We start from the raw sequence: 26,652 nt of genomic DNA on the forward strand, positions 1-26,652 counted from the left end.
CCCATGGCCTCTCCAATAACAGAGAATGCGTTAGACAGTTGCACGACTCACAAGGAGTGCTCCACTCAGAGCTTGACATGGTCACGAGGATTGCCTCAAATTTTTACTACCACTTGTTATCTGCAAAGACTCACTCTTGTCAAAGGGATAGGGCACAGCAAAAGTTTAGGAAGTCCCTGACTAGGCTGATTTCGGATGACATATGTACATAACTTGATGCCTCTTTTTTTGCAGATGAGCTTACACACGTGATTCAAGCTTTACCACATGGTAAATGTCCTTAAACGAGAAGATTTAACTATCTAAAAGAATTTGGGATTTTTGATCCAAACATAAACAAGTCTAGGGAGATATTGTATCGTAACAATTACTCCCTAGACTGACGTTACCTTTTCGTGACATCTATTTGATTCTAACTTATTTCCTCTGGAAAATAAATATAGATATACATGTGTATGTGTGGACTCCTAGGGATGATGGCCTCCCTCCCACGTTTTTCATGAGTTTTTGGGACAAAATTGGGGATGAGATCACTAAGGCATTACAAGATATGTGGGGACTCTATGCCTCCTTTTCTTACCGAGGGTCTTATCCACCTCATTCCTAAGGGTGGTGATAATACTAACATTGCCCAACACATTGCTTGGGACTGCATACATAACTTCCCAAGGCAATGAACATGAGATTGCAACCAATGTTACAGATAGTCAGTCCTCACAGAATGGATTCCTCCAAGGAAGAATCTTTGATAACATCTTTTCCTTTTAGGAGGCGGTACAGTGGATCAAGGCAAGTAATGAAAGGTGAAGGAGAGGGGGTTACACACAGGAGCAGGGGAGGCACACGAGTGATGGCGGATCAAGTGCAATCAAGCACAGGGGGGAGCTCCGGCTTCCGTTTTGCAGCAGATGCTCACCCTTCAATTGGATTGCACCCAATCTCCTTCTTTGAAGGTACCATCCCGATGATGTTTGTGAGGCTTGTGGACTTGCTTTGTTTGCTTCTAAGATAGGCTGCCCTTCAGGTGTTGGGATTTTGGAAGCTAGAGGAGGAAGAGGGTGTTGCCTTCTATTCCATTCAGTCTGGATGGTGGATGGAGAGATGCGATGTACAGGTGATCACACCCGACTTTGTGTTCCGTTCAATGAGAGTAGTGGGTCGCTCTGGGAAGCATTGGTATACTGACCCTTCCCCAGTGATGGTTACTCATGCTATGGCTATATGGTGGATGCCCTATCAAGTATCTACATTGGGACCCTAGTGAGTGAGAATGGACTGATGTGACTGACCCCATGACGAGCGTACCTTTCAGCTACACTCTACGTAATGCCAAGTTGCTCATGCTTGGGCAGAGAGTTCCCACTCTTAGGCCTCACTGGGACAGGCGTATGACCTTACACACCCATTCAGAGGAGATCCTCGCAAAGACTTTGGCACTTGTACAGGAAGAGCCAAATTTCCTACTTCTTCTGGCTATTTCTACAATGTGGGTTGTCCACCAACTAGTGGAGATCTATTTTTGGCGTGGATCCCTCTTGTTCGAGCTGCATCCGAGACAGTGTATCATTCCTTGTGGGAGTGCAAGAGAGCACAAAGATTTGGGTATCTATAGCCCAGCTCTTGGGCAGATTGAGGAATGATCTTATCTATATTACTTGGGGTGCTATTACATGGTTGACTTAGTCTAGCCCATAGCTTTCTTTTAAGGGGTGTCCGTAGGAGCATAGCTCAGAGATGTTTGCTTCAGGAATTACAATACACACCACCTCTGACGAGTATTGACACCACCTCGAAGATTATTGCTAGTATCACGGCATGGCATATCTGGAAGTCCAGATGCTTAAGAGGCCTCGAGGGTACTTATGTTTATGACACCCAATGTATCTACAATATATGGGGTGACATCGTTCATACTCTTTTGGCCACCTGGGCCTGTATACAGGGATCTAGAGCCGTGCAAGCAAAACACAATAGATTTATGAGAGAGTGGAACCATGGTATTTTCTTCACCCCACTCCTACAGGGCTTTTATGGCAACATAGTGTCCCTTATTGGTTGAGATATCCCTACCGTTTGGCTTGAGACCTCTTTTTGGAGCTATAATACACACCAAAAATGGTAAAGCATCCAAAAAAGGTGAGATTTAATTTCCAAGCACATTTTGAAAAATGGGTTTCTTATGTTAGGAAGACCAACCTACTAGTTCATAAAATTTCTTAAGCGATACATAAGCATGGAAAAACATCTCTTCTTAGCTATAGTACATACCTAATAATGAAGCATAGGTAAGGAGGTACCCAAAAAGTCATGAAATTAGTTAAAATTTGGGTCATTTGTTGTATCTAGGCTTAGATCAATACTCGGGAAAAGTTGTTGGGGGATACATCTAGGAGGCAAGGCCTCTGATTTGAGCTATAACACAGCATAAGGTGAAGCACACAAGGAGATACAAGCAAAAGGTGACACATGCATCCAAACTTAGGTAGAGCAGATGTGCAATTTCTTATCAAAAGTATTGCTTTCAAACCAAACACATGGGTACAAGCAACATAAACAGATCAAGCTCAACATATTGAATTGGGCTTTGTGTGAAGTGCTCATATGGACAACTCAACAAATTCACCTTCATACACATCCACCTTAGGACAGTAGAGTGCATGTCTAGTCATCTGTACTGCTACTAGTTCATGATGGCCATTTGCGGGTGTTTATGTGCATTAGCTCATGATATTTGATAATGCTGTTTCCTGTCACCCTTGTTGCCTGGCCATTCATCATCGTAATCCAACAGATGGATTTTGTCAAGAGTTTCCCATACTTTGATCAGTATGTAAACCCTGTAAACCTCATCTCCAAACATATAGTTCTGTCCAGACTTCTTGAAACCTAGTGTATAGACCTGTATGAATGCATACCACCAGTGGGAAGTACAAGCTCCTTCCCCAAACTTAACAAGGGCGGGCTACCCATAAATCTTTAGACCATCAACATGAGAGTCCATCACAGTCCTGCAATGTTTCTTACACTATGAAGTCTCCCTGGCAGGCATAAATGCCAATGCCAATACCAAACCTGGGACTACCCCGAACACACGATCGCCATTTACTTACAGTCAGTTTTTACCTGCAGGATCAAACACGGCAGTTAAGTCTATTGAAAAATGAGCTAGGGAACACAAGTGTTGATATCATGTGTGAGCTAGAAAACACCTTATACGCATTCCAATTCGATGACTCCTCTGAGAGTAGCATTTGGTGCTACATTTATTGAAGCTTGCGAAGCCATGATGGACCTTGATGTGTTTTCCCACTGCAAAGATTCTTCATATACATAGTTCACAAGAGTAGAGCTCCCTAAATATATGGGATTGTGGAGATAGTATTACAATCAGGATGAAAATCCTCTTCAAAATTTCACCATCTTCTGGTGACATAAAGCTGCCAGAACATTTGCTTGGGAAATGGAGGCCTTTGATGGAAAGGGACCCAATCCCCCTCCTAAAAGTCTTGCCCAAGAGCAAGTAAAAAATACCGACACTATTTTGACATGTAGTAACCTCGTGTATGTTACAAAGCTGAGTAGCACTCTTTTGCCCTTGTTGGAGAGAGCAAGCAGTTTAGATTCATCGATACCCTTGACAGGACATAAGAGTTTTGCTTCACTTTTCCATCACTCTTTGAATCACCTCAATGAGCTGTTTCATTTGGAATGGTTTGCATGCATATGCATCCATTCCAGCCTCAAGGCATTTATCCTTGTAGCCCTGAATTGCATGCGCTGTGAGACCAATAATTGGTTTTTTCATGAACCCAAATTTTCTTTCATCTTCTCTTATCATCTTTGTTGCTTGCAAACCATCCAAGACCGGCATCTGTTCACACACAAGCTAGGTAGTTAAACAAATGACCCGGAAGACTCCTAAACAATTGAGTTGAAGAAAAAGCATGCAGTGCCTAAAACCATGCAAGCTCTAAGAAAATACATCTTAGTTTAAATACCTTACAGGTATTAAACTTTAAAGCAAAGTTTATTTTAGTTTTGGCAATCTAGGGGTTCTACCACTGCATCCCATAGACATTGCAGCAATGTGGAAGAAAAAGAACCCAGAGTAGACATGCTCCTGACAGGACAGGCTTGCCAAGAACACAGGCAGGAGTGTAAGCACCAACATTACCATGGCCTGACACCAGATGTTTCTTTTCCAAGACAAGTGACTTCTTTTAAGTAAAATAGAACATACAGAAATTAAAGGTCAGCCACAGAGGAACCTCCCTGTACAATCATTAACCATGCAGGAAGATATTATCTGTTTTTAAGCTCATGATCTAAGATTTTTGACCGATATTATTCTATTTTCAGCTGTGACACACTTATATGACCATATTCAGCTTGTGCACTGATTACTTACATGCTCTTCCTGAGCTTTCTGTTTATGTAATCCTGCCTCTTTGTTGGTGCCAACAAGCTTAGAACCCCCCAACTACAGTGGACTCATATACAATAAGTATCATTTGTAGAATGTGTCGCAGTGCTCCTATAATGCATCTGACCTTGAGCGTCAAATGGCCCGCTGACATTGTAAGGATTCTGTGATTATGGTGACTGATGCCATGAGCCAGAATGACTTCATGGAGCTATAGTCCGGTGTCTACCACTCCCTTCAAGACCTAAGTGTTAACCACTTGTCTTTCAGCCAAACTTGGCAAAATTTCCAGGTAAGGGAAGCCTCAGATAAATAAAACTATTCATTTTCAAGAAGGAAAGGATAAGTTGTCTTTTTGGATGGTTTCCATTTCAATAGGAAGATGTTTGTGTGCTTGATGTCCTAGGCAAAAAGAGGAATATTCTCTTGAATTGCACAACTGCCTTTTGTGCTGGACATCTAAGTAACCAAAGGATACTGGATTTAATCAAGAAAAAAAAATGTGGACTATATATTCAAAACTGTCAACTATGTCAAATCCATAAGGCAGAGCGCCCAACATACGGTGGCTTAATGCACCGGTTAGAGATAACCGCATTGCAACAGGAGATTTTTTCTATGGATTTGCCTCACTAAAGTGGCTAGCATTATCTTATTAAAGGGTACATAAACTGCACCACACATTGGCTTAGTTGCTTGTTGAACAAGTTGTTTAATCTTTTTAGCCTGATGACAAACGTTTTAAGTGGTCAAAACCGTAAGTTTCACGTCATTTTTAGCAGCTCATGTTTCTAGAAGGCAATTTGATTTGGAGGACGTGAGCCTAGAGCTTCCTGGGGAATTGGTTTACAGAACATCAAGGTGCAAACAACTTCCAACTCTGTACTAGAATACCTTGGGTGTTCAAGGTTGGTCAATTGTTTAAGCTTAGATATCCAAAGGATTTCTCTGGTGATAAAAACCCAAAGAGATTATCATCTTTGAACTTCCTAAAAATTGTAGTGGGCCTTATAAGTAGTGCAAGTACTCAACGAGGTTGCCTGTACACCTAAAATCTGAGCGAACTCTTGACAAGCTAATGTGACTCAAATTGGGCCTGTGTACCATGCTTAACATGTTGTCTGTTCAACTAGGCTGCAGCTCACCGCAGGTTCATCCTTGTGCAATTGTGGTCTAGGGATACCCCTAGAGGGAAACTCCTACTACCCTGCCAGTTTTGCATAAACTGGGTGTACCTTGGGCACATGGTTCTCTCGATTACTTACCCTGCTCGTGGGATCCTGCGTGAACAGAAGTAGTGTTCACTACCAAAACTCTCCACGCTCTTCCTGCAGGGAGCCAAGCCTCCACGAAGTGGATAGGTGTCCCTCGGCGGAGTGTGGGAACTGGGAATCGAATTCAAGACCCCCACTCAAGAGTCAGACTGGTTTACCAGTTCACCTACACAACTGAGGACTGTTTCAACGCCACCATACAGAACCGTACATGTTACCTTTGACTCATGCAAAATTTTGAGAGTTCAAAGTGATTATCATCTCCAACTGACACGGAAGGAGACTTCTATCACTGTGTGTGACCTCATCACTTCACAAAGACTTGATGTAGGTCTGTTGTATGTAAGCAGAAACTCGTGTTGAAACCATTACCAAGGTCCTCCCGATAATTTGGAATGGCATTTAGAGCAGCTTGGCATCACGTGCCTCTGGCAATCTTTGGCTTACAGGACGACCCCCCCCCCCCCCCCCTTTTTTCCCTTTGTTGTGGGGGATCATGGACGACTTCTTCCAGGAGCAGAGCTCACAAAGGAGGATTACCCCTCACTCCCCCAGCGGATGAGGATAGTGGGCTTCCACGATGATCTGACCTAACAACTTTGGCTAACCCTTGATCCGCCTCCCCCAGTGGGACCCGAGAGTGGTATTGGTGGGACCTGACACCCCCTTCTTCCAGTACTGGGTTTGCCTGGGCCGACACATTCTCTTATAGCCACCACATGGCACCCCGGCGCACGAGCGGCGGGCCTAAGGCATACTCCATGCTTTCCTACTCGCACAGGCTCTGGGACAGCTTTCGCCCTCATAAGGTTACTGTCTTCCTCTGGCTTTTGGCACACCGCAGCCTTGTTCCATGAAGCACCCTCAAGGAGGCTCAGTTGGGATTGCCCAAAGGCTCAGTAGGTTTGGTGGAGGATTCTCAGGCTCCTCACATGCGAGTCGAGCACCCTCCGATTCATCACATGGGGGGTTGTCGCTTGGACTACAGGGGCCCTTTCCTCACTAGAGAGGGCAATGGACCACCTTTGCATTACAGGCCCCCCCTCACCCGATGTCTGAGAGCAGCCAGCCAGAGACAGAGCCCCCTCTTGTTTTTCTCTAGAAAAGCGAACTACAAAACTAGCAGCCCCATGGGGAGGCCTGCTATGTACATGCCTTTTCTTCACTCTTATACAATCAGGCCTAGGTGCCCATCAAAAGGCACCCTTATTGATCAGAAGAAACCTATGTCCCAGACGCCAAAGTCCAATTTGGACTGGATGGACATCAAGCTACAGATAACTCAACTTTGCAAGTCTGGGCACAATAACAATGTGAATTGATAGGAACCTAGAGTGGACCCTCCCTCAGAGTGGGCCCAGCAGCAGGTTCCTCACAAGGAGCAAACGGAAGTTTCGGCAGGGGAACAGCCTCTGTTGGTTCGCTATCGTTTTATTCTGTTGCAGTCTAGTAGAGAGGCTCTGCCCTCGAGATGACACTTTCCTCATCCCCCCCCCCCCCCCCTCTCTCTCCTTCTTTGGAGGTTGGGAGGTAGGTTGTGTTATCCTTTTGTCTATGTAGCCTTCCTCCGAGAGTAGCCAGCCATGGAGAAAGCTCCCCTGATGTGTTTCTTTTACTGCTGTTGCGTTGTTTTGTATTATGTCTTCAAGGCAGGCTTCATTCAACTAATAGAAGGATCCAGCTCTTGTGTGGTGGAAAGATCCAGCTCTCTGCACGTGCATGTGCACACGCGCACATGGTATTGTGTTGTGTACACCAAACTCTTCTTTTTTTACAATAGGTATGACAGTCCAGGCTAAGATAGTGAGATAGCCTAAATGAATGTGCAAACTGTATTAAAGAAATGAGGGTATCAACCGCTCCATGATATGGTGCAAGTATAAGCATAACCGCTAAATCTTGCCTAGAAATTGCAAGGGAATTGAAAGAGGTTGTGCAGGAAAACTTCCTTGTGCTGTCTAGGTTTTGGGTCAATGAGAATATGCGTAATTTAAACGAATTCTGGAAAAACGTCTTCTCAGTTGAAAGAAAGTTACCTGTACATCCATTAGAATCAGATCATATTTGTCCCGATTCATGGTGAGAGCTTTCAGGCACTGTTGGCCATCACACACAACATCTACTTGAGTTCCGAACTTCTTCAGCTGCTTGCAAGCCACCTTCTGATTGACTAAGTTATCCTCTGCAAGAAGTACTGTCAGGCCTTTGAAAAGGCCTTCACTGTTGGCCTCCACTATATCAAGAGGCATCGGCTGCTCCGTTTTTGAGACAGATGTTCTGTTAGCCTGGTGTTCATCCGGATTCATGGTCACGATTTCGGGCCTCCTCTCTTTGTGACCGTCAAAGCTACTTTTTCTTCCAAGGTCTAAGCATAAACCACTGGTTTCTCTCCACTTCCCTTCGCCGTTTGAAAATCCATTTTTTGGCACATAAGCAGAGACTTCAGAACCCACAACCAACTTTCCCGAATTTATTCTTCTGATGCTGTGAGAGGAAGTTCGCGGGCTAGCATACTTTTGTAAGTAGACTTCCCCCATGTTTTCTGTTGCAAGGTTCTCATTCTCATGCTTGCAACTGTGTGGATCTCCCTTGTCAAAGCGGGCAATGAAATAGAAGGTGCTTCCTTTCCCTAACTGGCTTTTCAGCCAAATGCGTCCACCCATCATTCCAACTAACCTGAAATCCACAGCACAGAAAAGTCATACCAAAAAGAAAATAGCAAAAAGGCTACTACCAATTTCCTCACGCTGATTCTACCAAGCTTCACATCGTGTCACGTGCTGGCCATATATATATATATTGACAAAAAAAACATAGCTTTCAAGATAGGATGGTGACAAGTCATCAAAATGGTACAACAACATGATTTTTTTTTCCAGAAAAAAGACTTCTATTAAGTAAAATAAAATCAACAAAATATTTCGAGCGTCAATAAGGCACCAAAACGTTTCTTCAGAGGCTATTAATTAATAAAAGCTTTTATGGATTAATCTTTTATAAGGTTTTAGCACCTCAATGGCAATATTCTAATGCTTTTCAATCTTCCCAAAAATAGATACTGGAAATTTTTTTATGGCTTCCTATGGCACGTGTTTGTTTGCAATCTATCTAACTGCATGGAGAGATAACTAGCGCTCCAACTTTCTCTCTCTGTATGCACAGATAGCTAGTGCTCTCTCTTTATGGTACGCAGAGAGCAACGTAGGTTCTCTCTCTCGCTCTCTCTGTGGCATGCACTGTATAGGGACGCAAGATTGGAGGCAGCGGGGACCTTGGGGACCTTGGAGTGGAGGATACGATGGGTGACCAGGGGGCTGCGTGGAGGGAATAGAGCGCAACCGCAACCGCATCCGCCAACAGCTGCACCTATGCCTACCTGCTGGACCTGCTACAAGGGCAACGAGGGGCTGATGAGGGGAGCGAATCGATGAATAGAAGGCGAGCTCCTCAGGAATGACTGAGGAAAGAAAGCTTCGAGGAGAAGGCCGAGGAAGCACTGGAAAAAACCTTAGAATCGTAAAATTTCCTATTAGTCGGCCTTGTTAATAGACACGAATAAAAAAGTTGTGAATATCACACACGAATAAAAAAGTTGTGAATATAGTGACACGCGAGAAGGTACATCCTCAATATATTCCAATCTCCTGACAGGGTTCGATGACTAGCCGAAAGTGGATGATTTTAAATTAAGTGCTTCTTACGAATCAATGTGAAAGATGTTGCACGCATAGGATGAGTTACGGTGCCCCATTGGAAAGGATAAGCTTATTCTCTCGGTGAGACTAGATACTTCTGAGCCAGAGCTTAGAACATGCGCTCTCCACTTGTGCCCAAAAGGGTTGAGCAAGCTCCCCATCATGTTAAAACATGATAAAACTAGATGTAGTTTATGCAGGTTAGCATTAAGGAAATCAGTATGCATATCAATCATAGATCAACTATGAAGTAGAAGCCCCAAATCAAGCGAAAAGAAATTTGATTAAAAGACTAATGAGAAGCATGCATATTGTAGCCACCAAGGGTGCCCACACTGGACGGACCACCATAATAGTGTCACACCACCACACTTGTAACAGTGTCACACCGCCACAATGCGTCACGCCGTCAACCTAGAGTATCACTCCTGAGCATTTGGGGACCATCAAAAGCGGAGGCGCACCACAGGCGGTGCACGCACCGGCATTGAAGGCACCGACTGACACTCCAACGGGCATCCCCCAGAGACAAGAGATTGTACCAAGGCTGCCACCTCAGGTCCCTCGACTCATCCTGAAGGATATCCTTCATGCTTCATACCACTTTGTAGCATGTGTTTGCAATCACTTGTCATTAACTTGAGCAGTGTGTCATCCTCCTCTTCAGTGTAACCTCTGCTGAGTGTGCACGGTACAGTGAAGGACAAGTAACAGTGTTCTTGGAGTAGTGCAAGTGCTCTTGCTCCCCTGGCAGTCTTGTGTTGTTCCTCTTGCAGTCTTGTCGCTTGTGTCGTGTTCCACTCCATAGTGACCACTGTGTCATGCTGTGAGCTTCGAGGACTCCGGACATACTGTCCAGAGAAGAGCCACCACTTAGTGTGCCGGGCAACCAACCCTGCTACAGGTATACTAAAATTTGGCACGCCTGGTGGGACTCTTGAAACCGGGAGTCCTGTTAGCTCACCCTTCTCTCTGCGTTGCGTCCTCTTTGCATGCCCAATACATGCTCCCGTGGTAGTCTGGTCAGCCCATCCAAAAGTCCTCTCTCAATACGTTGCTATAGTCTGAAGAGGTTCAATTACGTACCATCTAGGGACCCTCTTCCACCTCTTCCTATGGGTAGCCAACCTTGGTAATCCCACCCTCCGTAACAATGCACGAGGCCAAGCCAACCTTCTTGGTCCAGCCAATGGCGTAGAACCCCTTTCCATGGTGCTGGGCTGAGTCAATGTCAAGCTTCCAAACTTCAAAGGATTATCCACTGAGGATGTGGATGACCACATCCAATGGTTCATCTCCATCTACAAGAACTGGAGCCTTGAGCGGGAGGATGTCTTCTTATTGCTCTTTCCGTCCACTCTCCAAGGCTCTGCAGACAAGTGGTTCAGTCAATTTCCAACCGACCACTTTATAGACTGGACCACTCTGAAGAAGACGTTCCTCCGCACCTTCCGTCTTTGTAACTATGAGGACCGCATTCTCTAGGAGCTCGGGAGGCTACAACTACTACCCATAGTAGCCAGGAGTTTCATAAAAAAGGTTTTTGAAACGTGTTTCGAAACGTTTCATTGCTAGGCGGCTAGGCCCAAAAGTATAAAAAAGATTTCATTAACAGGGGGGGGAGGAGGGGGAGGTATAGTACCCAAAAACAGGGACCTTCAACAAGTTTTACACAACTTTATAAGACTTTCAACAAACAGCATGTCAACTCAAACTTACAGACTTACAAAATTGTAAATAAAAGCAAGACATTGCAATTTGCATATGTCAAACTGAAGTCTGAGACATGTTAAAAATTTTAAGGAAAATCTTTTTAAAAAAACAGCAAATAAAAAACTCGTTTCCAAAAAACCGAAATGTTTCATACTTTCAATGAAGTCTAAAACGCATGTCATTGCTACTATGTTGCTACCAAGGGACACGCCTAGCACTACTTCTGGCAACACTTAGAAACCCCATGAGGAACATTTTCAGTTATTATTCTCATTGTATATACCATCTTTTTATGATGTCATCTTATCTGCACCATGTAGCAAGGTTGGTTGCCCAGCACACTAAGTGGTGGCTCTTCTCTGTACATTATGTCCAGAGTCATTGAAGTTCAGAGCGTGACACAATGGACATTATGCCAGGGTAACAAGAGCACTTAAACTACTCCAAGAACACTGTTACATGTCCTTCACTGTACCGTGCACACTCACCAGAGGTCACAGTGAAGAGGACGACACACAGCTCAAGTTGATGACAAGTGACTGCAAACACAGGCTACAAAGTGGTATGAAGGATGAAGCATGAAGGATATCCTTCAGGATGAGTCGAGGGACCATATAAGCAGTCCGGTGAGACGGGTTGGTGGCATCTCCTATCTTTGGTGGATGCCCTGAGGTGGCAGCCTTGGTACAATCTCCTATCTCTTGGGGATGCCGTTGGAGTGTCAGCCGGTGCCTTCAATCCTGATGCCTGCACCGTCTGTCCATTGTGGTGCACCTCCGCTTCTGATGGTCCCAGTGATACTCCAGGTTGACCCACTGTGGCAGTGTGACAATGTTACACTATTACGGTGTGGTGGTGTGACACTGTTACGGTGTGGCAGTGTGACACTGTTACGGTGGTCCGTCCAGTGTGGCACAGTGTGGGCACCCTTCCTGGCTACACACACGAAGCACTAGAAAAGGCAATAAAGGCTACATAGACACTCCGAGCCCACATGACTGAACAAACTGAGCAGAAGCTGGCTGTCTATCCACATGGCTGTACAAACTGAGCAGAAGCTGGCTGTCTATCCACAAAAGAAAGTGACCTACATCCTGATCCTAGCTGTAGATGTATGGAAGCTCTCCATCTCATCGATACTGTAGTACAGGATTAGATCTATCCATACTTTTGTAGAAGCAAACATCAGGGCCTGTACGATAGGCTGCTGGTTGTCTGCACGTTGTACTGTCAGAAGAGTGGCTGAAGGATCTGTGCAGATCTATGAGGACTCGGACAGTGGTCCCTTTGGCATTAATTGTATAGTTGTAGCATCTCTTGAAACTATTTCATAATACGCGTGCAATACAAGAACATAAAGTATTGGTTGAGAAAGGACTCTTACAACGATAGAGAAGACATTACATATGGAGTTAGGAATGGGTGATGTAAAGATTGGTATGCTAAGTGAGCTCTTTGCAAACATGGAATTTGGTTAGTGAGATGAAATGATTGCGATGATTGAGCGTGTAGATTTGCTTGATGAAGGACAACTAGCAAGGGCATGGAAGCAAGACAGTGCTCCAAGCTCTCTAGGCCCAAGATCCTCCCGTAGTTACCATTTTTCACCGCCCGTAGGCGTTTTTTTTATCCGCCCACAGGCAATGCCACCGAGGAAGCACCTAGCAGGGTTTTGAACCTAGGACATTGCCTCCCAGGAAGCACGTAGCAAGGTTTTGAACCTAGGACCTTGTCCTAGACAAACACCTTCAGCACTTCAGCTATCAATGGCTACCATCACCAAGTTTTATTCCAGAACCAAACAAAGAACTGAAGATGGGAAAGATGTGGATGATCCGTGCAGTAGTTAGTCATGTGATTACCAATTAGGGCTGGTGTTAGGCCAAGATTAGTAGCGAATAAGCATGGTGTAGAAATGGACAGGTTTGAGGCAGCTTTGGACCAGTTTTGGGCAGCCTAAGCATGTGCAGATTGGGCACATTTTTAGCCCAGGATGAATGCGTTAAATGAATTTTATGGTGCTTTTTGAGGGCTTGCAGAATGCTGGCCAGCTTATGTTAGTTGGACATGGATTTTTACTATAAATAGTTACCCCTCACTCTTTATTCTCAACATCTTCCGCAAGCCTTTCTAGAGAAGCCGAGAGAGAGAGAGAGAGAAATGAAATGAAATGAAATATTAACGTCTTCAAAAGGCCAAAGTGACCTATGAGACCAAAGTTACAACCATGTTACATCTGATACACTGTCTGGAAAAGAAAAGAAAGAACTAAAGGTAAGTATCTAGCCCTACAATACATCAGCAGGGAGCATCCAGAAGCAGCAAACTAGGGAGAGTGGGAAGCTAATGCTACTCACTAAAATCCCCCAAATGGGGCTTTACTCTGTCGAGTCCACCATGCGGTCCGATGGAGCAGGTGAGGAGGGCAGAGTTCGCATCAGTGCCATGGACAGCCAAGGGTATGTCATGTCTGATGAACACACCCAACCACTGCAGGGGGGAAGGGGGCAAGCCACTCCGGGAAGATGGAAGAGTTGATGTCGAGGCTAAGTTTGTCCCTGCCCCGTATACCAGTGAGGTTCCTCTCATGAGCCTCCGAGGGAAGCTATCTGAAAAGAAGCCAATTGCCGAGGGACCGTGCTAGGCCCATACTCAAGGCTCCCTTGAAACGTGTGGACGGGCCACCAACATATGACCACTGGGTAAATGGACCAAGGGGTTCCATATTAAGGGCCGACGAAGGCACTCCTTTGATGAAACTAGAGTGGACCGTTGAAGGGCTGGCCCCAAGCTCGCAGGAGGCTGGCTGCAAATCTATCCTCGAATGCTAGGCTAAAGCCACGAGCACGCATCTTCGTGAAAATCCATCTTGTACTCGAAGGCCAGGGACCTCCCAAATGGGGGTGTGCACGGAGATCCAAAAGATAGAGTCGTCGATGATGCCCATCCCACCCCTGTGTGGAGGCAGGATGATCACTCTCCCAGCCACCTTGGTACACACAGGCCTCCCATCACCACCAGCCCAAAGAAAATTGTGGATCAACCGCCGCTAAACCTGACCAATGCAAGCTCGTGAAAAGGCCCAGCAAGAAGTGAAGTACCACATCGTGGTGGCAAACAAAACCTAGTTCGCCACCATGACCCAGCCAGCTAGGAAAAGCCTAGCAGAACTCTAGTATAGCAACTTCTTCCAAGTACTCAAAAGAAGGAGGGCTACAAGAGTGCTGCTTGGGATCCACTAAAAACCCTCAATTGGCCTCCAAGTTGGGGTGGGTGATGAGCCAACCCAGAACCCACACGACTTGTGCCAGTCGATCTACGCACCAGATGTACAGCAAAAGATCTCAATCGCATTAGCAAATCGCTGTAGATTTCCATCATCCCAAAATAAGTATGGCATTGTGTCATCTGCAAACTTTGAGTCAAGTAGCTCCTCCTACGAGCGGATGGGGAGACGTTGACCCTGTAGCCTTGTCTCCTTAGGGGAGAGAAAATTGCTCATGGCCCCGGCCACAAACAAGAAGAAAAAAGGTGCCAATGGACAGCCCTGCCAGACCGAGTGAGAAAGCGGGAATTTGTCACCTCTGGCCCCATGAATGAGAACCTAGCTATGCAAAGCCGAATAGAGTCCGGAAACACCTCAAACCCACTCCTCTAGAAATCCCATCTGGCACATCGTCCCCTCCATATAGCCCCAATCCACCCTGTCATAGGCTTTCTCAAAACCAAGGAGAACTATCAAATCTTGCTGCCTCAACCTAGAAGATATGGTCGCCTCCCAAAAAGTGAAGATGTTGTCCAAAATGCTCCGATCCTAAACAAAACTTGTCTGTGTGCCATAAATCAAACCGGGGAGAAAAGGCTCCAATCTCTGGTTAATGGATTTGGCTAAGATTTTGTATGTGGTCCCCAGGAGGGTGATGGGTCTCCACTACCGAATCTCTAATCTATCACCACCCTCCTTAGGAATCAAATGAATCAATTCCTCCGACCACCTCTCCGGCATGGAGACCGTGGCCATAATCTCATTGAAGGCAGCTTTAAAGCCACCTTTCATGATATCCCAATGACAAAGAAATAAGGAAACAGGAAGCCCATCCTCTCTAGAGTATTTGCCCCTAGGTAGAGCCTGTAGAGCCTCCGCGAGCTCGTGAAGTAAATTGGGTCCACAGGAAAGTCTGAAGAGCAAGGGGGGGGGCACCTCTCTTGAACGCCACCAAACCCGCTCACGTGCATCCATCACCTAAGAGAATAAGGGGGTATTTGTGAGTAGGGAACAGACAAAATCTGTGGCAATGGCTCACACCTCGCGGGGGGGGGGGGGGGGGGGGGGGGGGTCGGGGATGGTTCAGCAACTATGGATCCATCTTGGCCTCGCAATCTGCGGATAGCATCCCTCCGCCTATGTGGGCCTGAAATCTCGAAGAATTCTCCGGTGATCTTGTCTCCTCTAGCATGGTACTTGTACTTCACCCTCTGCTCCTCAATGGGGCTAAGCTCTACACGGGCTGCAACCAACTGGGCCTAAATCCACGAGCTAGCCGAGTTACTCTCTTGAAGCCGCTGCAAGGAGGCAAGGCTCTGAAGGATGCTCCTCCCTGCTCTCCAAAGCCTACCAGTCTGCTTTATGGGGCCTCTGGCTAACAAACTGTTGATCTCTCTAAGGCCTATGTCCAAAGCCCCTCCCACTGAACCAACGAGGAAATCCAAACTCTCCCAAATCTCCTCAATCCTACTGCAAATCTCGGAGTCCTGTATGCGGCTATCTCGGATCCAGGAGCTCAAGTGTGTCCTATCTCCATGGGTCCTCCAGAGATAATGACGAGTGCATGATCAGAGAAAGTAGTGCCTGCCGGAATACCAGCCATGCCACCTCATCCACATGCCCACTCATCCACACAAAACTGGTCTAGTCTGGAAAGGTTGGGGCTTGTACGCCTCCTATCGGGGATCTTGAGAAGCATAGACTCCTAGGTTGAGTACTCCGCACCTGAAACTGTAGCCGTGCCACCTCCGATATGTCCTCCGCTGTCACTATCATGTTGAAATCACCACCCATGCACCAAAAGCCGGCTTGCGAGAGGGATTGATGAACCGTGCTCCAGAAAGTGGCTCTGCCTGCTGTGGAGTTCAGTGCATAGAGGTTCAGGAAGCCCACTTTGTCCTCTCCAATCCTAATGATCACCCATTGAGCTCTCCCAATGACAATAGTGCCTGAATCAATCACTACGGGTAAGATCTGCTCGCTGACAAAAATGCATACCCTGCCCTGGATCCTAGAGGGGCCAAGATCGTGGGACCAAAAGGTGTCACTCCTGCCCTAAAGAATGTTCCTACAACGACGGGTACGACCCTCGAATAGATGATGCCCCTAGAGGAAGAGAATGACAATAGGTCCGCCAACTATGGCTCTGTAAAGCTTCTCTCTAAGAATCCTACGCCTTTGAAAGCACTACAATCCTCCCAAACCCTAAATGTTCCATGAGACAATCTGCATAACAAATAGCGATGGGAGGCGGAACGATCGAAACTCCAAGATTCTTGGGCATGGACTTGGAAGGAGAGTAATCACAACCTGTTCTGGGGTGAAGCCTCGCCAAGTGGGCATGAATCCTACCCTCGATGTGGAGCCACTCTGTCCGGGCCCTTCTAGAATATGCATGCTCTAGGCTCCACTTGTCACTGTGAAGGCATTTGTAGGAGGGAGGAAGAGGATCTTCCACCAATACAGGAAGAAATACGAAGACAAGTGTGAAAGGATTTCATCCTTCGCCATCATGCTTTATCCCTTGTTTTGGGTGACTTGTTATGGATCCTGTAGAGCTTGCATATTTACTTCACGGTCTCAAAGCAAGCATGGAGGCCTGTCTCACCATCTTGCATAGTTGTCAAGTACGATACCGTACAATTCGTACGATACGATACCGTACGGGAAAATACGGTATGATATATATAAAAATCTTATCATACGGTCTTTTAAAAAAATACTTACAAACTTTAGTATTTTCAATTTCAAAGAGAAGACAAGTTGTCACATGACTCAAACCAAAATTCCATTAAAACCAAGTTGAAAACATACATAGATGTTAGGCTACGCAAGGCGCTCTAGGCGCATGTAGCCTAGTAGTAAGTACAAAAAGTAGTGCACAAAAAAGGGAGGCAAGAGGGTTGGGGCTAGAATCTAGATGGAGACGTGATCACTATCAAAATAAGAGCTCTCGCTAGGATCATGATTCATCTCCATCAGAAGAGTGCCCATCGGAGCGCTTGTAGAAGTCACCCTTGCTAAGGATGTTAGCCTCGTCATCAAACTCAGGCTCTCTAAGCTCCTGTGACAAGGCAATCGGAGCGTCCTCATTTGCAAGAACGGAGGAAGAACTACTAGAACCTCATCGTGTGTTCTAAAAAATTACTTATAAACTTAGGTATTTCCAATTTCGAGATATGGAGTATTTTAAAAAGGAGGGAAGCATCATAGGAGAGAGGAAAGCTCAAACAAGCATAGACAAATAAAAACAAGACCATTACTCCAAAAAAAAAAATTGGGGGAAAAAATTTCTCGAAAAAATCCGTACGAGTCTGTACAGTATCGTACCGTACGGTATTCTGTACGATATGCTGTCGTATGGAGACAACTATGCCATCTTGATCGGCTAGAGTTGGCAACCTGAGTGCCTGGTATTCCGGATTAGACATCTACCGAGGCTTGAGCTTCTCAACAAGGGCTTGACAATTCCGAGGACGATGTGGCGAAACTTCTTGGAGGAGGGTTTTTTACTCCTTTGGATGCAGGTAGGGATGTACTGGATGTGCTTCGCTCCCGGTTCGGGAGTCATCATTCTACACCTACGCATAATCATCATTCTCCCGGTGTCCGGTAGTCATTATTCTATACCTACGCATAGTAGGTATGTTAGATGTCGCATCACTGGCCGTCTCCTTCACAAATTCCCTCTCCACTGGATTCATCGGATAGTTCATGTTCACATTCGTCAGCTTGACGTCCAGGTACTACTGGGTTGTCAAGTTCTTCCTCCATGCCTTTGAGGAACAAACTCAGTTATTGAACCTTCTAGCCTGCCAAGTTCAACGGGAAGATGGAGGGAGAATTGTCACCACGACCGTGAGATGGTCGCCACGTTGGCGGGCAGCAGGTGCGTACCGCTTTGTGACACCACTCCGTGACTTGTTGGGATGGCTGCCACAAGGCAGTCTTGAAACAGTCTATTCTTGTGCACTATTATCATGAGCTAAAGCGGCAATGGGAATGCTTTGCCCAAAAGCACAATGCACAGGTAACCAACTACCTGACATGTTCCTGGAAGCTTCGACTCATGCTCCCAAGGACCGTCCACCAACGGTCAGAGCAAGTTGAGCGCTTTGTGGATGGTCTGATACCGTCCTCGCATGCAAATGTTCGAGAACATTGGCCCCGTGATCTTTCGGATGCAATTCGTCTTGCTACGACCCTGGAGACGCGGAAGGGTTCCAAGTTTGGAACTCTACAAAAAGTCCGGCAGCAAAAGGGCAAGGAGATTCCTAAAGATGGAATTGTTCACGCCATAGAGGTAGCGACAGATCTAGTGGGGAGAGTCGCAGACACAACTTCCTGAGGAGGAGCTTCGAACCAAGAGACTCACCGGTCAATGATTCAAGTGTGACTCCATCGAGCCCATCATGGAGGAGTCCTTGGAGGAGCACTCTAAGGAGGAGGCTTCTTCACAACCAGAGAATGAGTATGAAGGAGATTCATGTGTGCATCTCTTAACTTTTTTCATTTCTTGGGTTGAGCACACACCAAGGGTGCGGGTGCTTCATTGCATTAGGCCTCAGGCACACGAACAAAGGAAAATTTCAGCCAGGTCTCTAAGGGAGAGTCTTCACACTTGCTGTATGTGCTAGGTGGAGAATCTTTGGCCTCGATGGCGGTTGCTTCACTCTCAAGGCTAGTAAGCAAGACTCTTCTCTCACCTGCCGTTTGCATTGAGTGGAGTATCCTTAGTGTCAGATGTCATGGAGGCACCATGGGAGGACAGATCATCGGATTTGTCTTCACCCTGAGAGGATGTGCCAATGGGTGTGTCATCACATTGCACAAATTTTTTGGAGACTATAGCAACAACAGTGGCCAGAGTTTTTTCTTCAGTGCATCATCGAATGTGGGCGCCAGGTGGGCTGCTGTGCGCGTGGGCTATGTATGGCTGTGGGCGCCAGTTGGGCTGCTGTGCGCATGGGCTACAGGCAGCTGCAGCACACATGGCTACTAGGCGGGTGACCAGGGCTCTGTTGCGCACATGGGCCACAGCTGAACGTCTACAGGCGGCGGGTGCTGCAGCGCTTGGGCTACAGGCAACTGGCCCTGCTGCGCATGCACTACAGGCTGTTGCCCATAGACTACACGGTGCTGCTGCTGCACATGGGCCAGGCGGCAGCTGCACACAGAGAGGCCAGGCAGCTGTTGCACACAGGGTGCTGCGCACATGACTACAGGGTGCTGCTGTGCGTATGGGCTACAGGCAGGCGGGCTACAGTCAGCTAACGGGCGCCAGGTGGTGGGTATCAAGTGGAGGCTCTCTACGCCAGTAGTTGCACGTATGGGCTTCAGCAAGCAACGGGCACAAGGCGGGAGACTCTCTACAACCAGTCGGGTAGCTAGAAGGACTGTAGGTGGCCACAGAGGCGCAGGGGCTGAACAGCACGCTTGACTCTATCTCTTTCTTGGAAGAAGGAGGTGAGCTGAAGGAGGCACCGAGGGGCTAACAGCCAAGGGGTGTCTCTCTCTCTCTTCGCAACAAGCAGGTTTTGTTTACAAGATTAGGATGCAAAGGATTAAGCTACATATGCACAGGATGAGGTTCTTGGAAGAGATGTGTTGTTGCTCTTCATCTTGGACTTATGTGTATTCAGGGTTTGCTTGACACGTCCTCTATCTTTCTCACTCTAGGTTTTGGCAACCTTGATTGGATGGTTTATCTGTCATGGAAACAGGACATTGGTTTTCGGGAAGAAACAAGATTCTGGTAATGAGGAAACAGGCCTATGGTTCATGGATACAGGTCTTTGGTTTCATGTAGAAAACATGTCTCTGGATTCATGTGAACAAGTTCTAGTTTTCTCGAGGTTACATGCAAGCTGTGACTACAGGGAAGGACATGTGGTTTGGTACAGCCCTACTGTTTTTTGGGAAAGGGTTTATGGGATCCATGATAGCAATGGAGAAGACCTTTTCAAGCAGGGAGATATTGTACAGGTGTGCCTTCCCTATGGAATGCTTTGCTATAGTAACGAGAGTTCTTATTTGGAAGTCCTGGGTGAAAAGCTATAAGGGATCCTATTGGTAGAGGATTCTACAAGTTGTACTTTGGACTCATATTTGATCAAGTAAAGAAATACCGCAAGGGACGCCACTGCGTTTTTGGGCCAATCGGTGTCCTTGTACTATTTGCAGGAGCACTCTAGCTCCCCCTGTTTGTTTCCTTTTCCAAGTCCCCATGGGTGATGAAGTGTTTTGTGTGCAAGTGTTTGTTTCACCGCCCGTCAGATTTCTGAAGGCCGGTTTCATGGTTCCATCGTCGGGATATCGTCTACTTTCTCAAGGAGGCGAGCTCGTGGTTGTCACATCAAAAGCTTTAACAAGTGGAAAGTGAAAAGGAAGTACAAGAGATAGTACAGGATTATGAGTCTTTGCCTATATGAGGTGAAGAGTAAAAGCTGAGGATGAAGCTCAAGAGAAAAGACACCAAGGACAAGAAGTAGTTGGCCAGGAACAAGAAAGCAGATGAAGTGTTATGGTGCAAAAGATAGGTTGAAGGCTATGGCTTTTGACACTTTGTCACCGGTAGTATCTTCATGGAGGCTTCATGGGTTCGGAAGGCAGCTTCTTTCTATATTTAGCAGTGGTGATCTACTATGCTTCATGAGGAACTTGTGCTTACCACTTGGGTGGAGTGCAAACAAGTTTTGGGTGCCTGTGGATGTATCAGATGAGGCTCAGTTGGAAGCAGAGGAACTTGATGAGGTTCTTATTCTCGAGTAGTTATTGGCACATAAGGAAAGAAAGGTACGAGGTAAAGTTTCTCGTCGCTATCTTGTGAAGTTTAAAGAACTATTCACCAATGGATGCAAAGTGGATAGAGGAGGGTGACTTAGCATATGCTTTATCTTGACGCCTTTGAGTTGGAGCTAACTCTTGCGACGGCTTATTCAGGTTCAGCAAAGCATGGGTCTGGAGCATTGCCTGATGCTCAAGAGGGGGGTAGCACCTCCGCTCCCTTGTTATAGACAAGCTCAGTTTTTCATCTAGGAGTCGCTTGGTGACATCTTTGTATTCACCCGAGGTACTGAGGCTGACAGCACATCTGCTTATGGGACTTCTATGATATTGTGTGCTAGTCACATGAGATGATGTTATCTGTGGAGTTGGTCTCCTTTGGAATGGCATGGTTTGGTTTAGCTTAAAGTCTGCAGCAACCTGAGCTAATACTTCGAGACTCTATGAAGGGCATAAGTCTTGCGAGCAGTCCTAGAGTTGGTTTGGTTCATATATGGATTGAACTCTATTTGTGCATGTATTTATACACTTTTTGAAGTATTATGGTATTCTGGTGCCATTGGATCCTGGTACCCTTGGGAATACATGGGTAATACTCTGGATGTGTCAGGATGAGATGCATGTATGTTGGTACGATACATCAAGTACTTTATTATGATCATGGATGCATCACTAAGTGTGACTCCTGCAAGATAGCCATGAGACATATGTGGGAAGTACTTAGTGGATGTATAGTTTAGATGCATTGAGTGCTTTCATATGCTCATGTTGTACCATCAGTCATGGGTCTTGTGGGATGCCCATGGGTGTAAGGCTTGTGAGCAATCCTGAGACTGTTATTTTGGAGTGGGTAGAGCGTCTTCAAGAGCATATTGTTTGTGAATGCATATGTTTGTCATATGTAGAATGATGCATGGTTTTGTTTTTGGCTAACACAGGTTACGTGTTTCCACTTGGTTTTATACTTTTGCTACAGGGTCTGAAGGAACAAGCAAGAGTTGTTTGTCACTTCGACGTGACAGTGTGGCCTTATTGTCCAGGATGATTGTTTCATCACCCAGATGCACTGGAGGGACATTGCTTTGGTCTTATGGGGAATCTTTTGGATGCTTACTGTGTTATTGAGTGCAATCGAGGACGCTTGCTATTTTTCAAGAGGGGGGTATGTTACGACCTTGTGTTTTTCTCTCTGGACAACAAGCAGGTGGGCACGGGAACAGGCACGGGATGGACAGTGTGGACAGGCATCAGTTGGATATTGAAAAGGAAATTCATAAGTGTGGCCAGCCCAAGTGTGAAAGGGGACAAAAAGAGACTTTAAAATTTATAAGGTTTTTAAACCTTTGATGATTTAAGAGTATTATTTTTTTTAAGCATGCGTTTTGCTGATTGCTTTTGGCATTTTTGAAAAGCGATCGCCTCTTTATAAAGGTGGAGGATGGCGCATGGCTTCAGGGCACATCCCTTGGGCAGATCGCCGGGTGGTGGTCATCATGGAGTAGGTTGCCAGGTGGAGGCTGCACATGTGGAGTCGGCGGCTGTTGCGCACAAGGGCTACAGTGCCAGGCAGGGCTGCATCGGGCTGTGTATGGCTGTGGGCGCCAGGTGGGCTGCTGTGCCCATGGGCTGTATGGTTGTGGGCGCCAGTTGGGCTATTGTGCGCATGGGCTACAGGCAACTGCAGCGCACATGGCTACTAGGCGGGTGCTAGGGCTCTGTTGCGCACATGGGCCACAACTGAGCACTGCTGCTGCATGGTCTACAGGCGGCGGGTGCTGTAGCGCTTGGGCTACAGGCGGCTGGCCCTGCTGCGCATGGACTACAAGCTGCTGCCCATGGACTACAGGGTGCTGCTGCTGCACATGGGCCAGGCAGCTGCTGCACACAGGGAGGCCAGGCAGCTGTTGCACACAGGGTGCTGCGCACATGACTACAAGGTGCTACTGCGCGTATGGGCTACAGGCAAGCGGCGTACGGGCTACATGCAGCTAACAGGCACCAGGTGGGCTGCAACCAGTCAGGGCAGCCAGGCGGGTATCAGGTGGAGGCTCTCTATGCCAGGTAGTTGCACGTATGGGCTTCAGCCAGCAATGGGCGCAAGGCGGGAGACTCTCTACAGCCAGTCGGGCAGCTAGAAGGACTGCAGGTGACCACAAAGGCACAAGGGCTGAACAGCACACTTGACTCTATCTCTCTCTTGGAAGGAGGTGAGCTGAAGGAGGCACCGAGGGGCTAACAGCCAAGGGATCTCTCTCTCTCTCTTCATAAGCAGGTTTTGTTTACAAGATTAGGATGCAGAGGATCAAGCTACATATGCACAGGATGAGGTTCTTGGAAGAGATGTGTTGTTGCTCTTCATCTTGGACTTATGTGTATTCAGGGTTTGCTTGACACGTCCTCTATCTTTCTCTCTCTAGGTTTTGGCAACCTTGATTGGATGGTTTATCTGTCATGGAAACAGGACATTGGTTTTCGGGAAGAAAACAGGATTCTGGTAACGAGGAAACAGGCCTATGGTTTATGGATATAGGTCTTTGGTTTCATGTGGAAAACATGTCTCTGGATTCATGTGAACAGGTTCTAGTTTTCTCGAGATTACATGCAAGCTGTGACTACAGGGAAGGACATGTGGTTTGGTACATCCCTACTGTTGTTTGGGAAAGGATTTGTGGGATCCATGATAGCAATGGAGAAGACCTTTTCAAGCAGGGAGATATTTGTACAGGTGTGCCTTCCCTATGGAATGCTTTGCTGTAGTAACGAGAGTTCTTATTTGGAAGTCCTGGGTGAAAAGCTATAAGGGATCCTATTGGTAGAGGATTCTACAAGTTGTACTTTGTACTCATATTTGATCAAGTAAAGAAATACCGCTAGGGGCGTCACTGCGTTTTGGGGCCAATCGATGTACTTGTACTATTTGCACGAGCACTCTAGCTCCCCCTGTTTGTTTCCTTTTCCAGGTCCCCATGGGTGATGAAGTGTTTTGTGTGCGAGTGTTTGTTTCACCGCCCGTCAGATTTCTGAAGGCCGGTTTCACCATGGGCATTGCCATGTGCTAGGTGATGACATGGCAGGTCATGGACCTGGCCAATAGCAGTAAAACAAGCCCACCAATAGCATTGGTGCATATATATAGATGGGTAGCCAAATCGTCATAATCATCTGCTTTCTTCAACATTGGACTTCACAAAGCGTTTCTCTGTAGGCGAAGTGCTAGTAGCCAGGAGTGTACGATAGCCATATCCATTGTACTAGAGATTCAATTGTATTACTACTATATCTTGTACATAATACAGACAGTAGTTTAGGACTCGTGTGTGTTGTGGGATTCCGCCACTCTCTCCTTTCTACCTATGAAAACCCCAGCACATAGGCACAAGTGTACTACAAAATAGCAAATTCAGCCCAAAACAGCAGCATTAACATGAATCAATCACAGGATTTGCTAGCATTGTAAATATTTATGTTTCTTCATTCTCATAATATAAAGTAGATTGGGTTAATGTAGTAAGTCTCTTTTTCTATCAGACCCCTTGATACACCTACATAGCTCATGGAGTGAGTTTGTGGCAGCTAAATGGATATTAATAGCAGTTCTCTAGCTGAATTGTTTTGTTCCACTCTTTGAGGCAGCAGACCCTAGTGGAACTCGTGTATGCATTGAGAGCTGAGTTCCCTTGTTAGAGTAAGAACGATAAAACATCAACTCTTGACAATTCAGACACAAGGGCCTTTGGAGCTAGCCACTTCTTCTTGACAAGACGGTAACTCAAGCAAGGCTGCACGTAGATATAAGAAACGGGAGAGGAGAATTTTGTTGAAAGCCATACCAGCTCACTATGCTAGGAGCTCATAGAGTGAGTGAGAGGAGGAACCATCAAGTTAGCTAAGTTTCTGAATTAGTATGGTTAATTAGAGTTAGGGTTTTGATTCTCTTTTAAGTAGAGAAATTTCTCAGTCAACAGTTAGGCTAGGATGTTATATACAACTTAAATGGAGATCGTATAAACTGCTGAGCAAATCTCCACCTCCTTGTTAAAGAATCCTAAAATGGGATTGATCATGGTGATAGACATAGATTAAGCAACATAATTAAGGTGGATTAAATCACACTAAGAACTCCATAAGAGAGAGAGAGAGATTGCACACTCAACACTCAATTCTATTGCATATCACAAATGAACCATACAATGATATAGGCTTTCTAGTCTTATCCCACTTTACACATCATCATCTATGTGGCAACTCCTTTTCCACTCTTTTGGTCAACACTCGCACACCATTCAATATTATATGTGGCATTCTTATCTTGCCACAATATCTTGCACCTCTAGGGTGCTTTCCCACATACACACATCACCGCAATTACATCTCTCAACACCCCCTCTTAATCGAGGTGTTCCACAACTCACCCATCACCCATCAATGTAGCATTACACAACCGCAATCGCTACCTCTCAACACTCCCCCTCAATGATACATTGGAGTATTCATCAACCAAACATGTGTACTCGTGTCTACCATCTTAGACACCAAGTCCATTTTGAGCAAACTCGCTCACAGCGGAATCATTGAGTCCAATTTGAACATAGAAGTTCGGGTGGGAACCAACCCATGCGCATGCACTTCACATGTATATCGCTCATGCACACATCACAACAACCATTTCGAGCTTCTCGGTGAGCTCGGGTAGGGCAACCCTCATACCAATGGGTTTTTAAAAAATCTCGTTTTGAGCACACAAGCTCGGGTACGGTTACCCTCATAATCATGGGTGAAATTTTACAAAGCCATTTTGACCACAATCGGGTAGGGGACCCATGTGTGTGTAAATTTTAAAAATTCAGTTGTGTGTGAGTGAACCCTTGACAACACTAAGGGTTTTTTTTTTTTCCATTACTTCACAAATTTATTTCAATTCACTTTCATTAATACGTACCAAATTTTCTACTACGCACCAAATCTTACAACGGTTGTCTATAAGCTGGATTGCCAGGGGTGTCAATCTTTATGCTACTCTACAGACAGGTGGTTGAAGAGCATCTCTATCAGAGTCTACTATGGCTCGCTCCTCACCTGGCGTGGTCGTTTCACGCTCACAGCACCAAGTGTTAGCTATTGTTCGTTGGTTACCGCCTCAATTTTTTTCTACAGACGCCACTCTCACATGGAGAGCCCCTACATCGACTATTCCATATGCTCCCACATCAGCCGTTACATCAACAACAGCCAAGCTGTTGCGTCACCAGCTGCAACATCAGCTCTTTCTGCATTGACTGCATCTTTATTGCTATCTTCTGAGTAGCCCCATAGCTAAAATCTTGCACTACCACCTTCCTTCGTAGCCATGCTTTCTGTCAACCTGTGGGGCATTCATGCTCGCTTAATAAGATGTACAATCATCACCTCCATAGAATAGTAGTTACCGAATCTCTTATAGGGGTTGTGCCAAATACACAAACCAGTGCCGATTCAGCACTCTGCGTTCGTCAAAGC

General features: G+C 46.1%; 1 protein-coding gene across 9 annotated transcripts in view; it reads right to left on the bottom strand.

Annotated features, from left to right (window-relative positions):
• Positions 1 to 2,294: 2,294 nt before the first annotated feature.
• LOC147632866 (osmosensing histidine protein kinase SLN1-like) overlaps positions 2,295 to 26,652 on the bottom strand; it is a 35,614-nt gene continuing 11,256 nt past the window's right edge. For all 9 annotated transcript variants that reach the window (XM_086807748.1, XM_086807752.1, XM_086807751.1 and 6 more), the window contains 3 exons: positions 7,734 to 8,373; positions 3,210 to 3,871; positions 2,295 to 3,123 (listed from right to left, as the gene is read on the bottom strand). In XM_086807748.1, the coding sequence (XP_086663874.1) occupies positions 3,659 to 3,871; positions 7,734 to 8,373 (853 nt within the window). In that variant the 3' untranslated portion in view covers positions 2,295 to 3,123; positions 3,210 to 3,658. The remainder of the gene's footprint in view (positions 3,124 to 3,209; positions 3,872 to 7,733; positions 8,374 to 26,652) is intronic.

Source organism: Cibotium barometz, chromosome 13 (genome assembly GCF_041138505.1).
Source record: "Cibotium barometz isolate CiBa-2024 chromosome 13, ASM4113850v1, whole genome shotgun sequence".
NCBI lineage: Eukaryota > Viridiplantae > Streptophyta > Polypodiopsida > Cyatheales > Cibotiaceae > Cibotium > Cibotium barometz.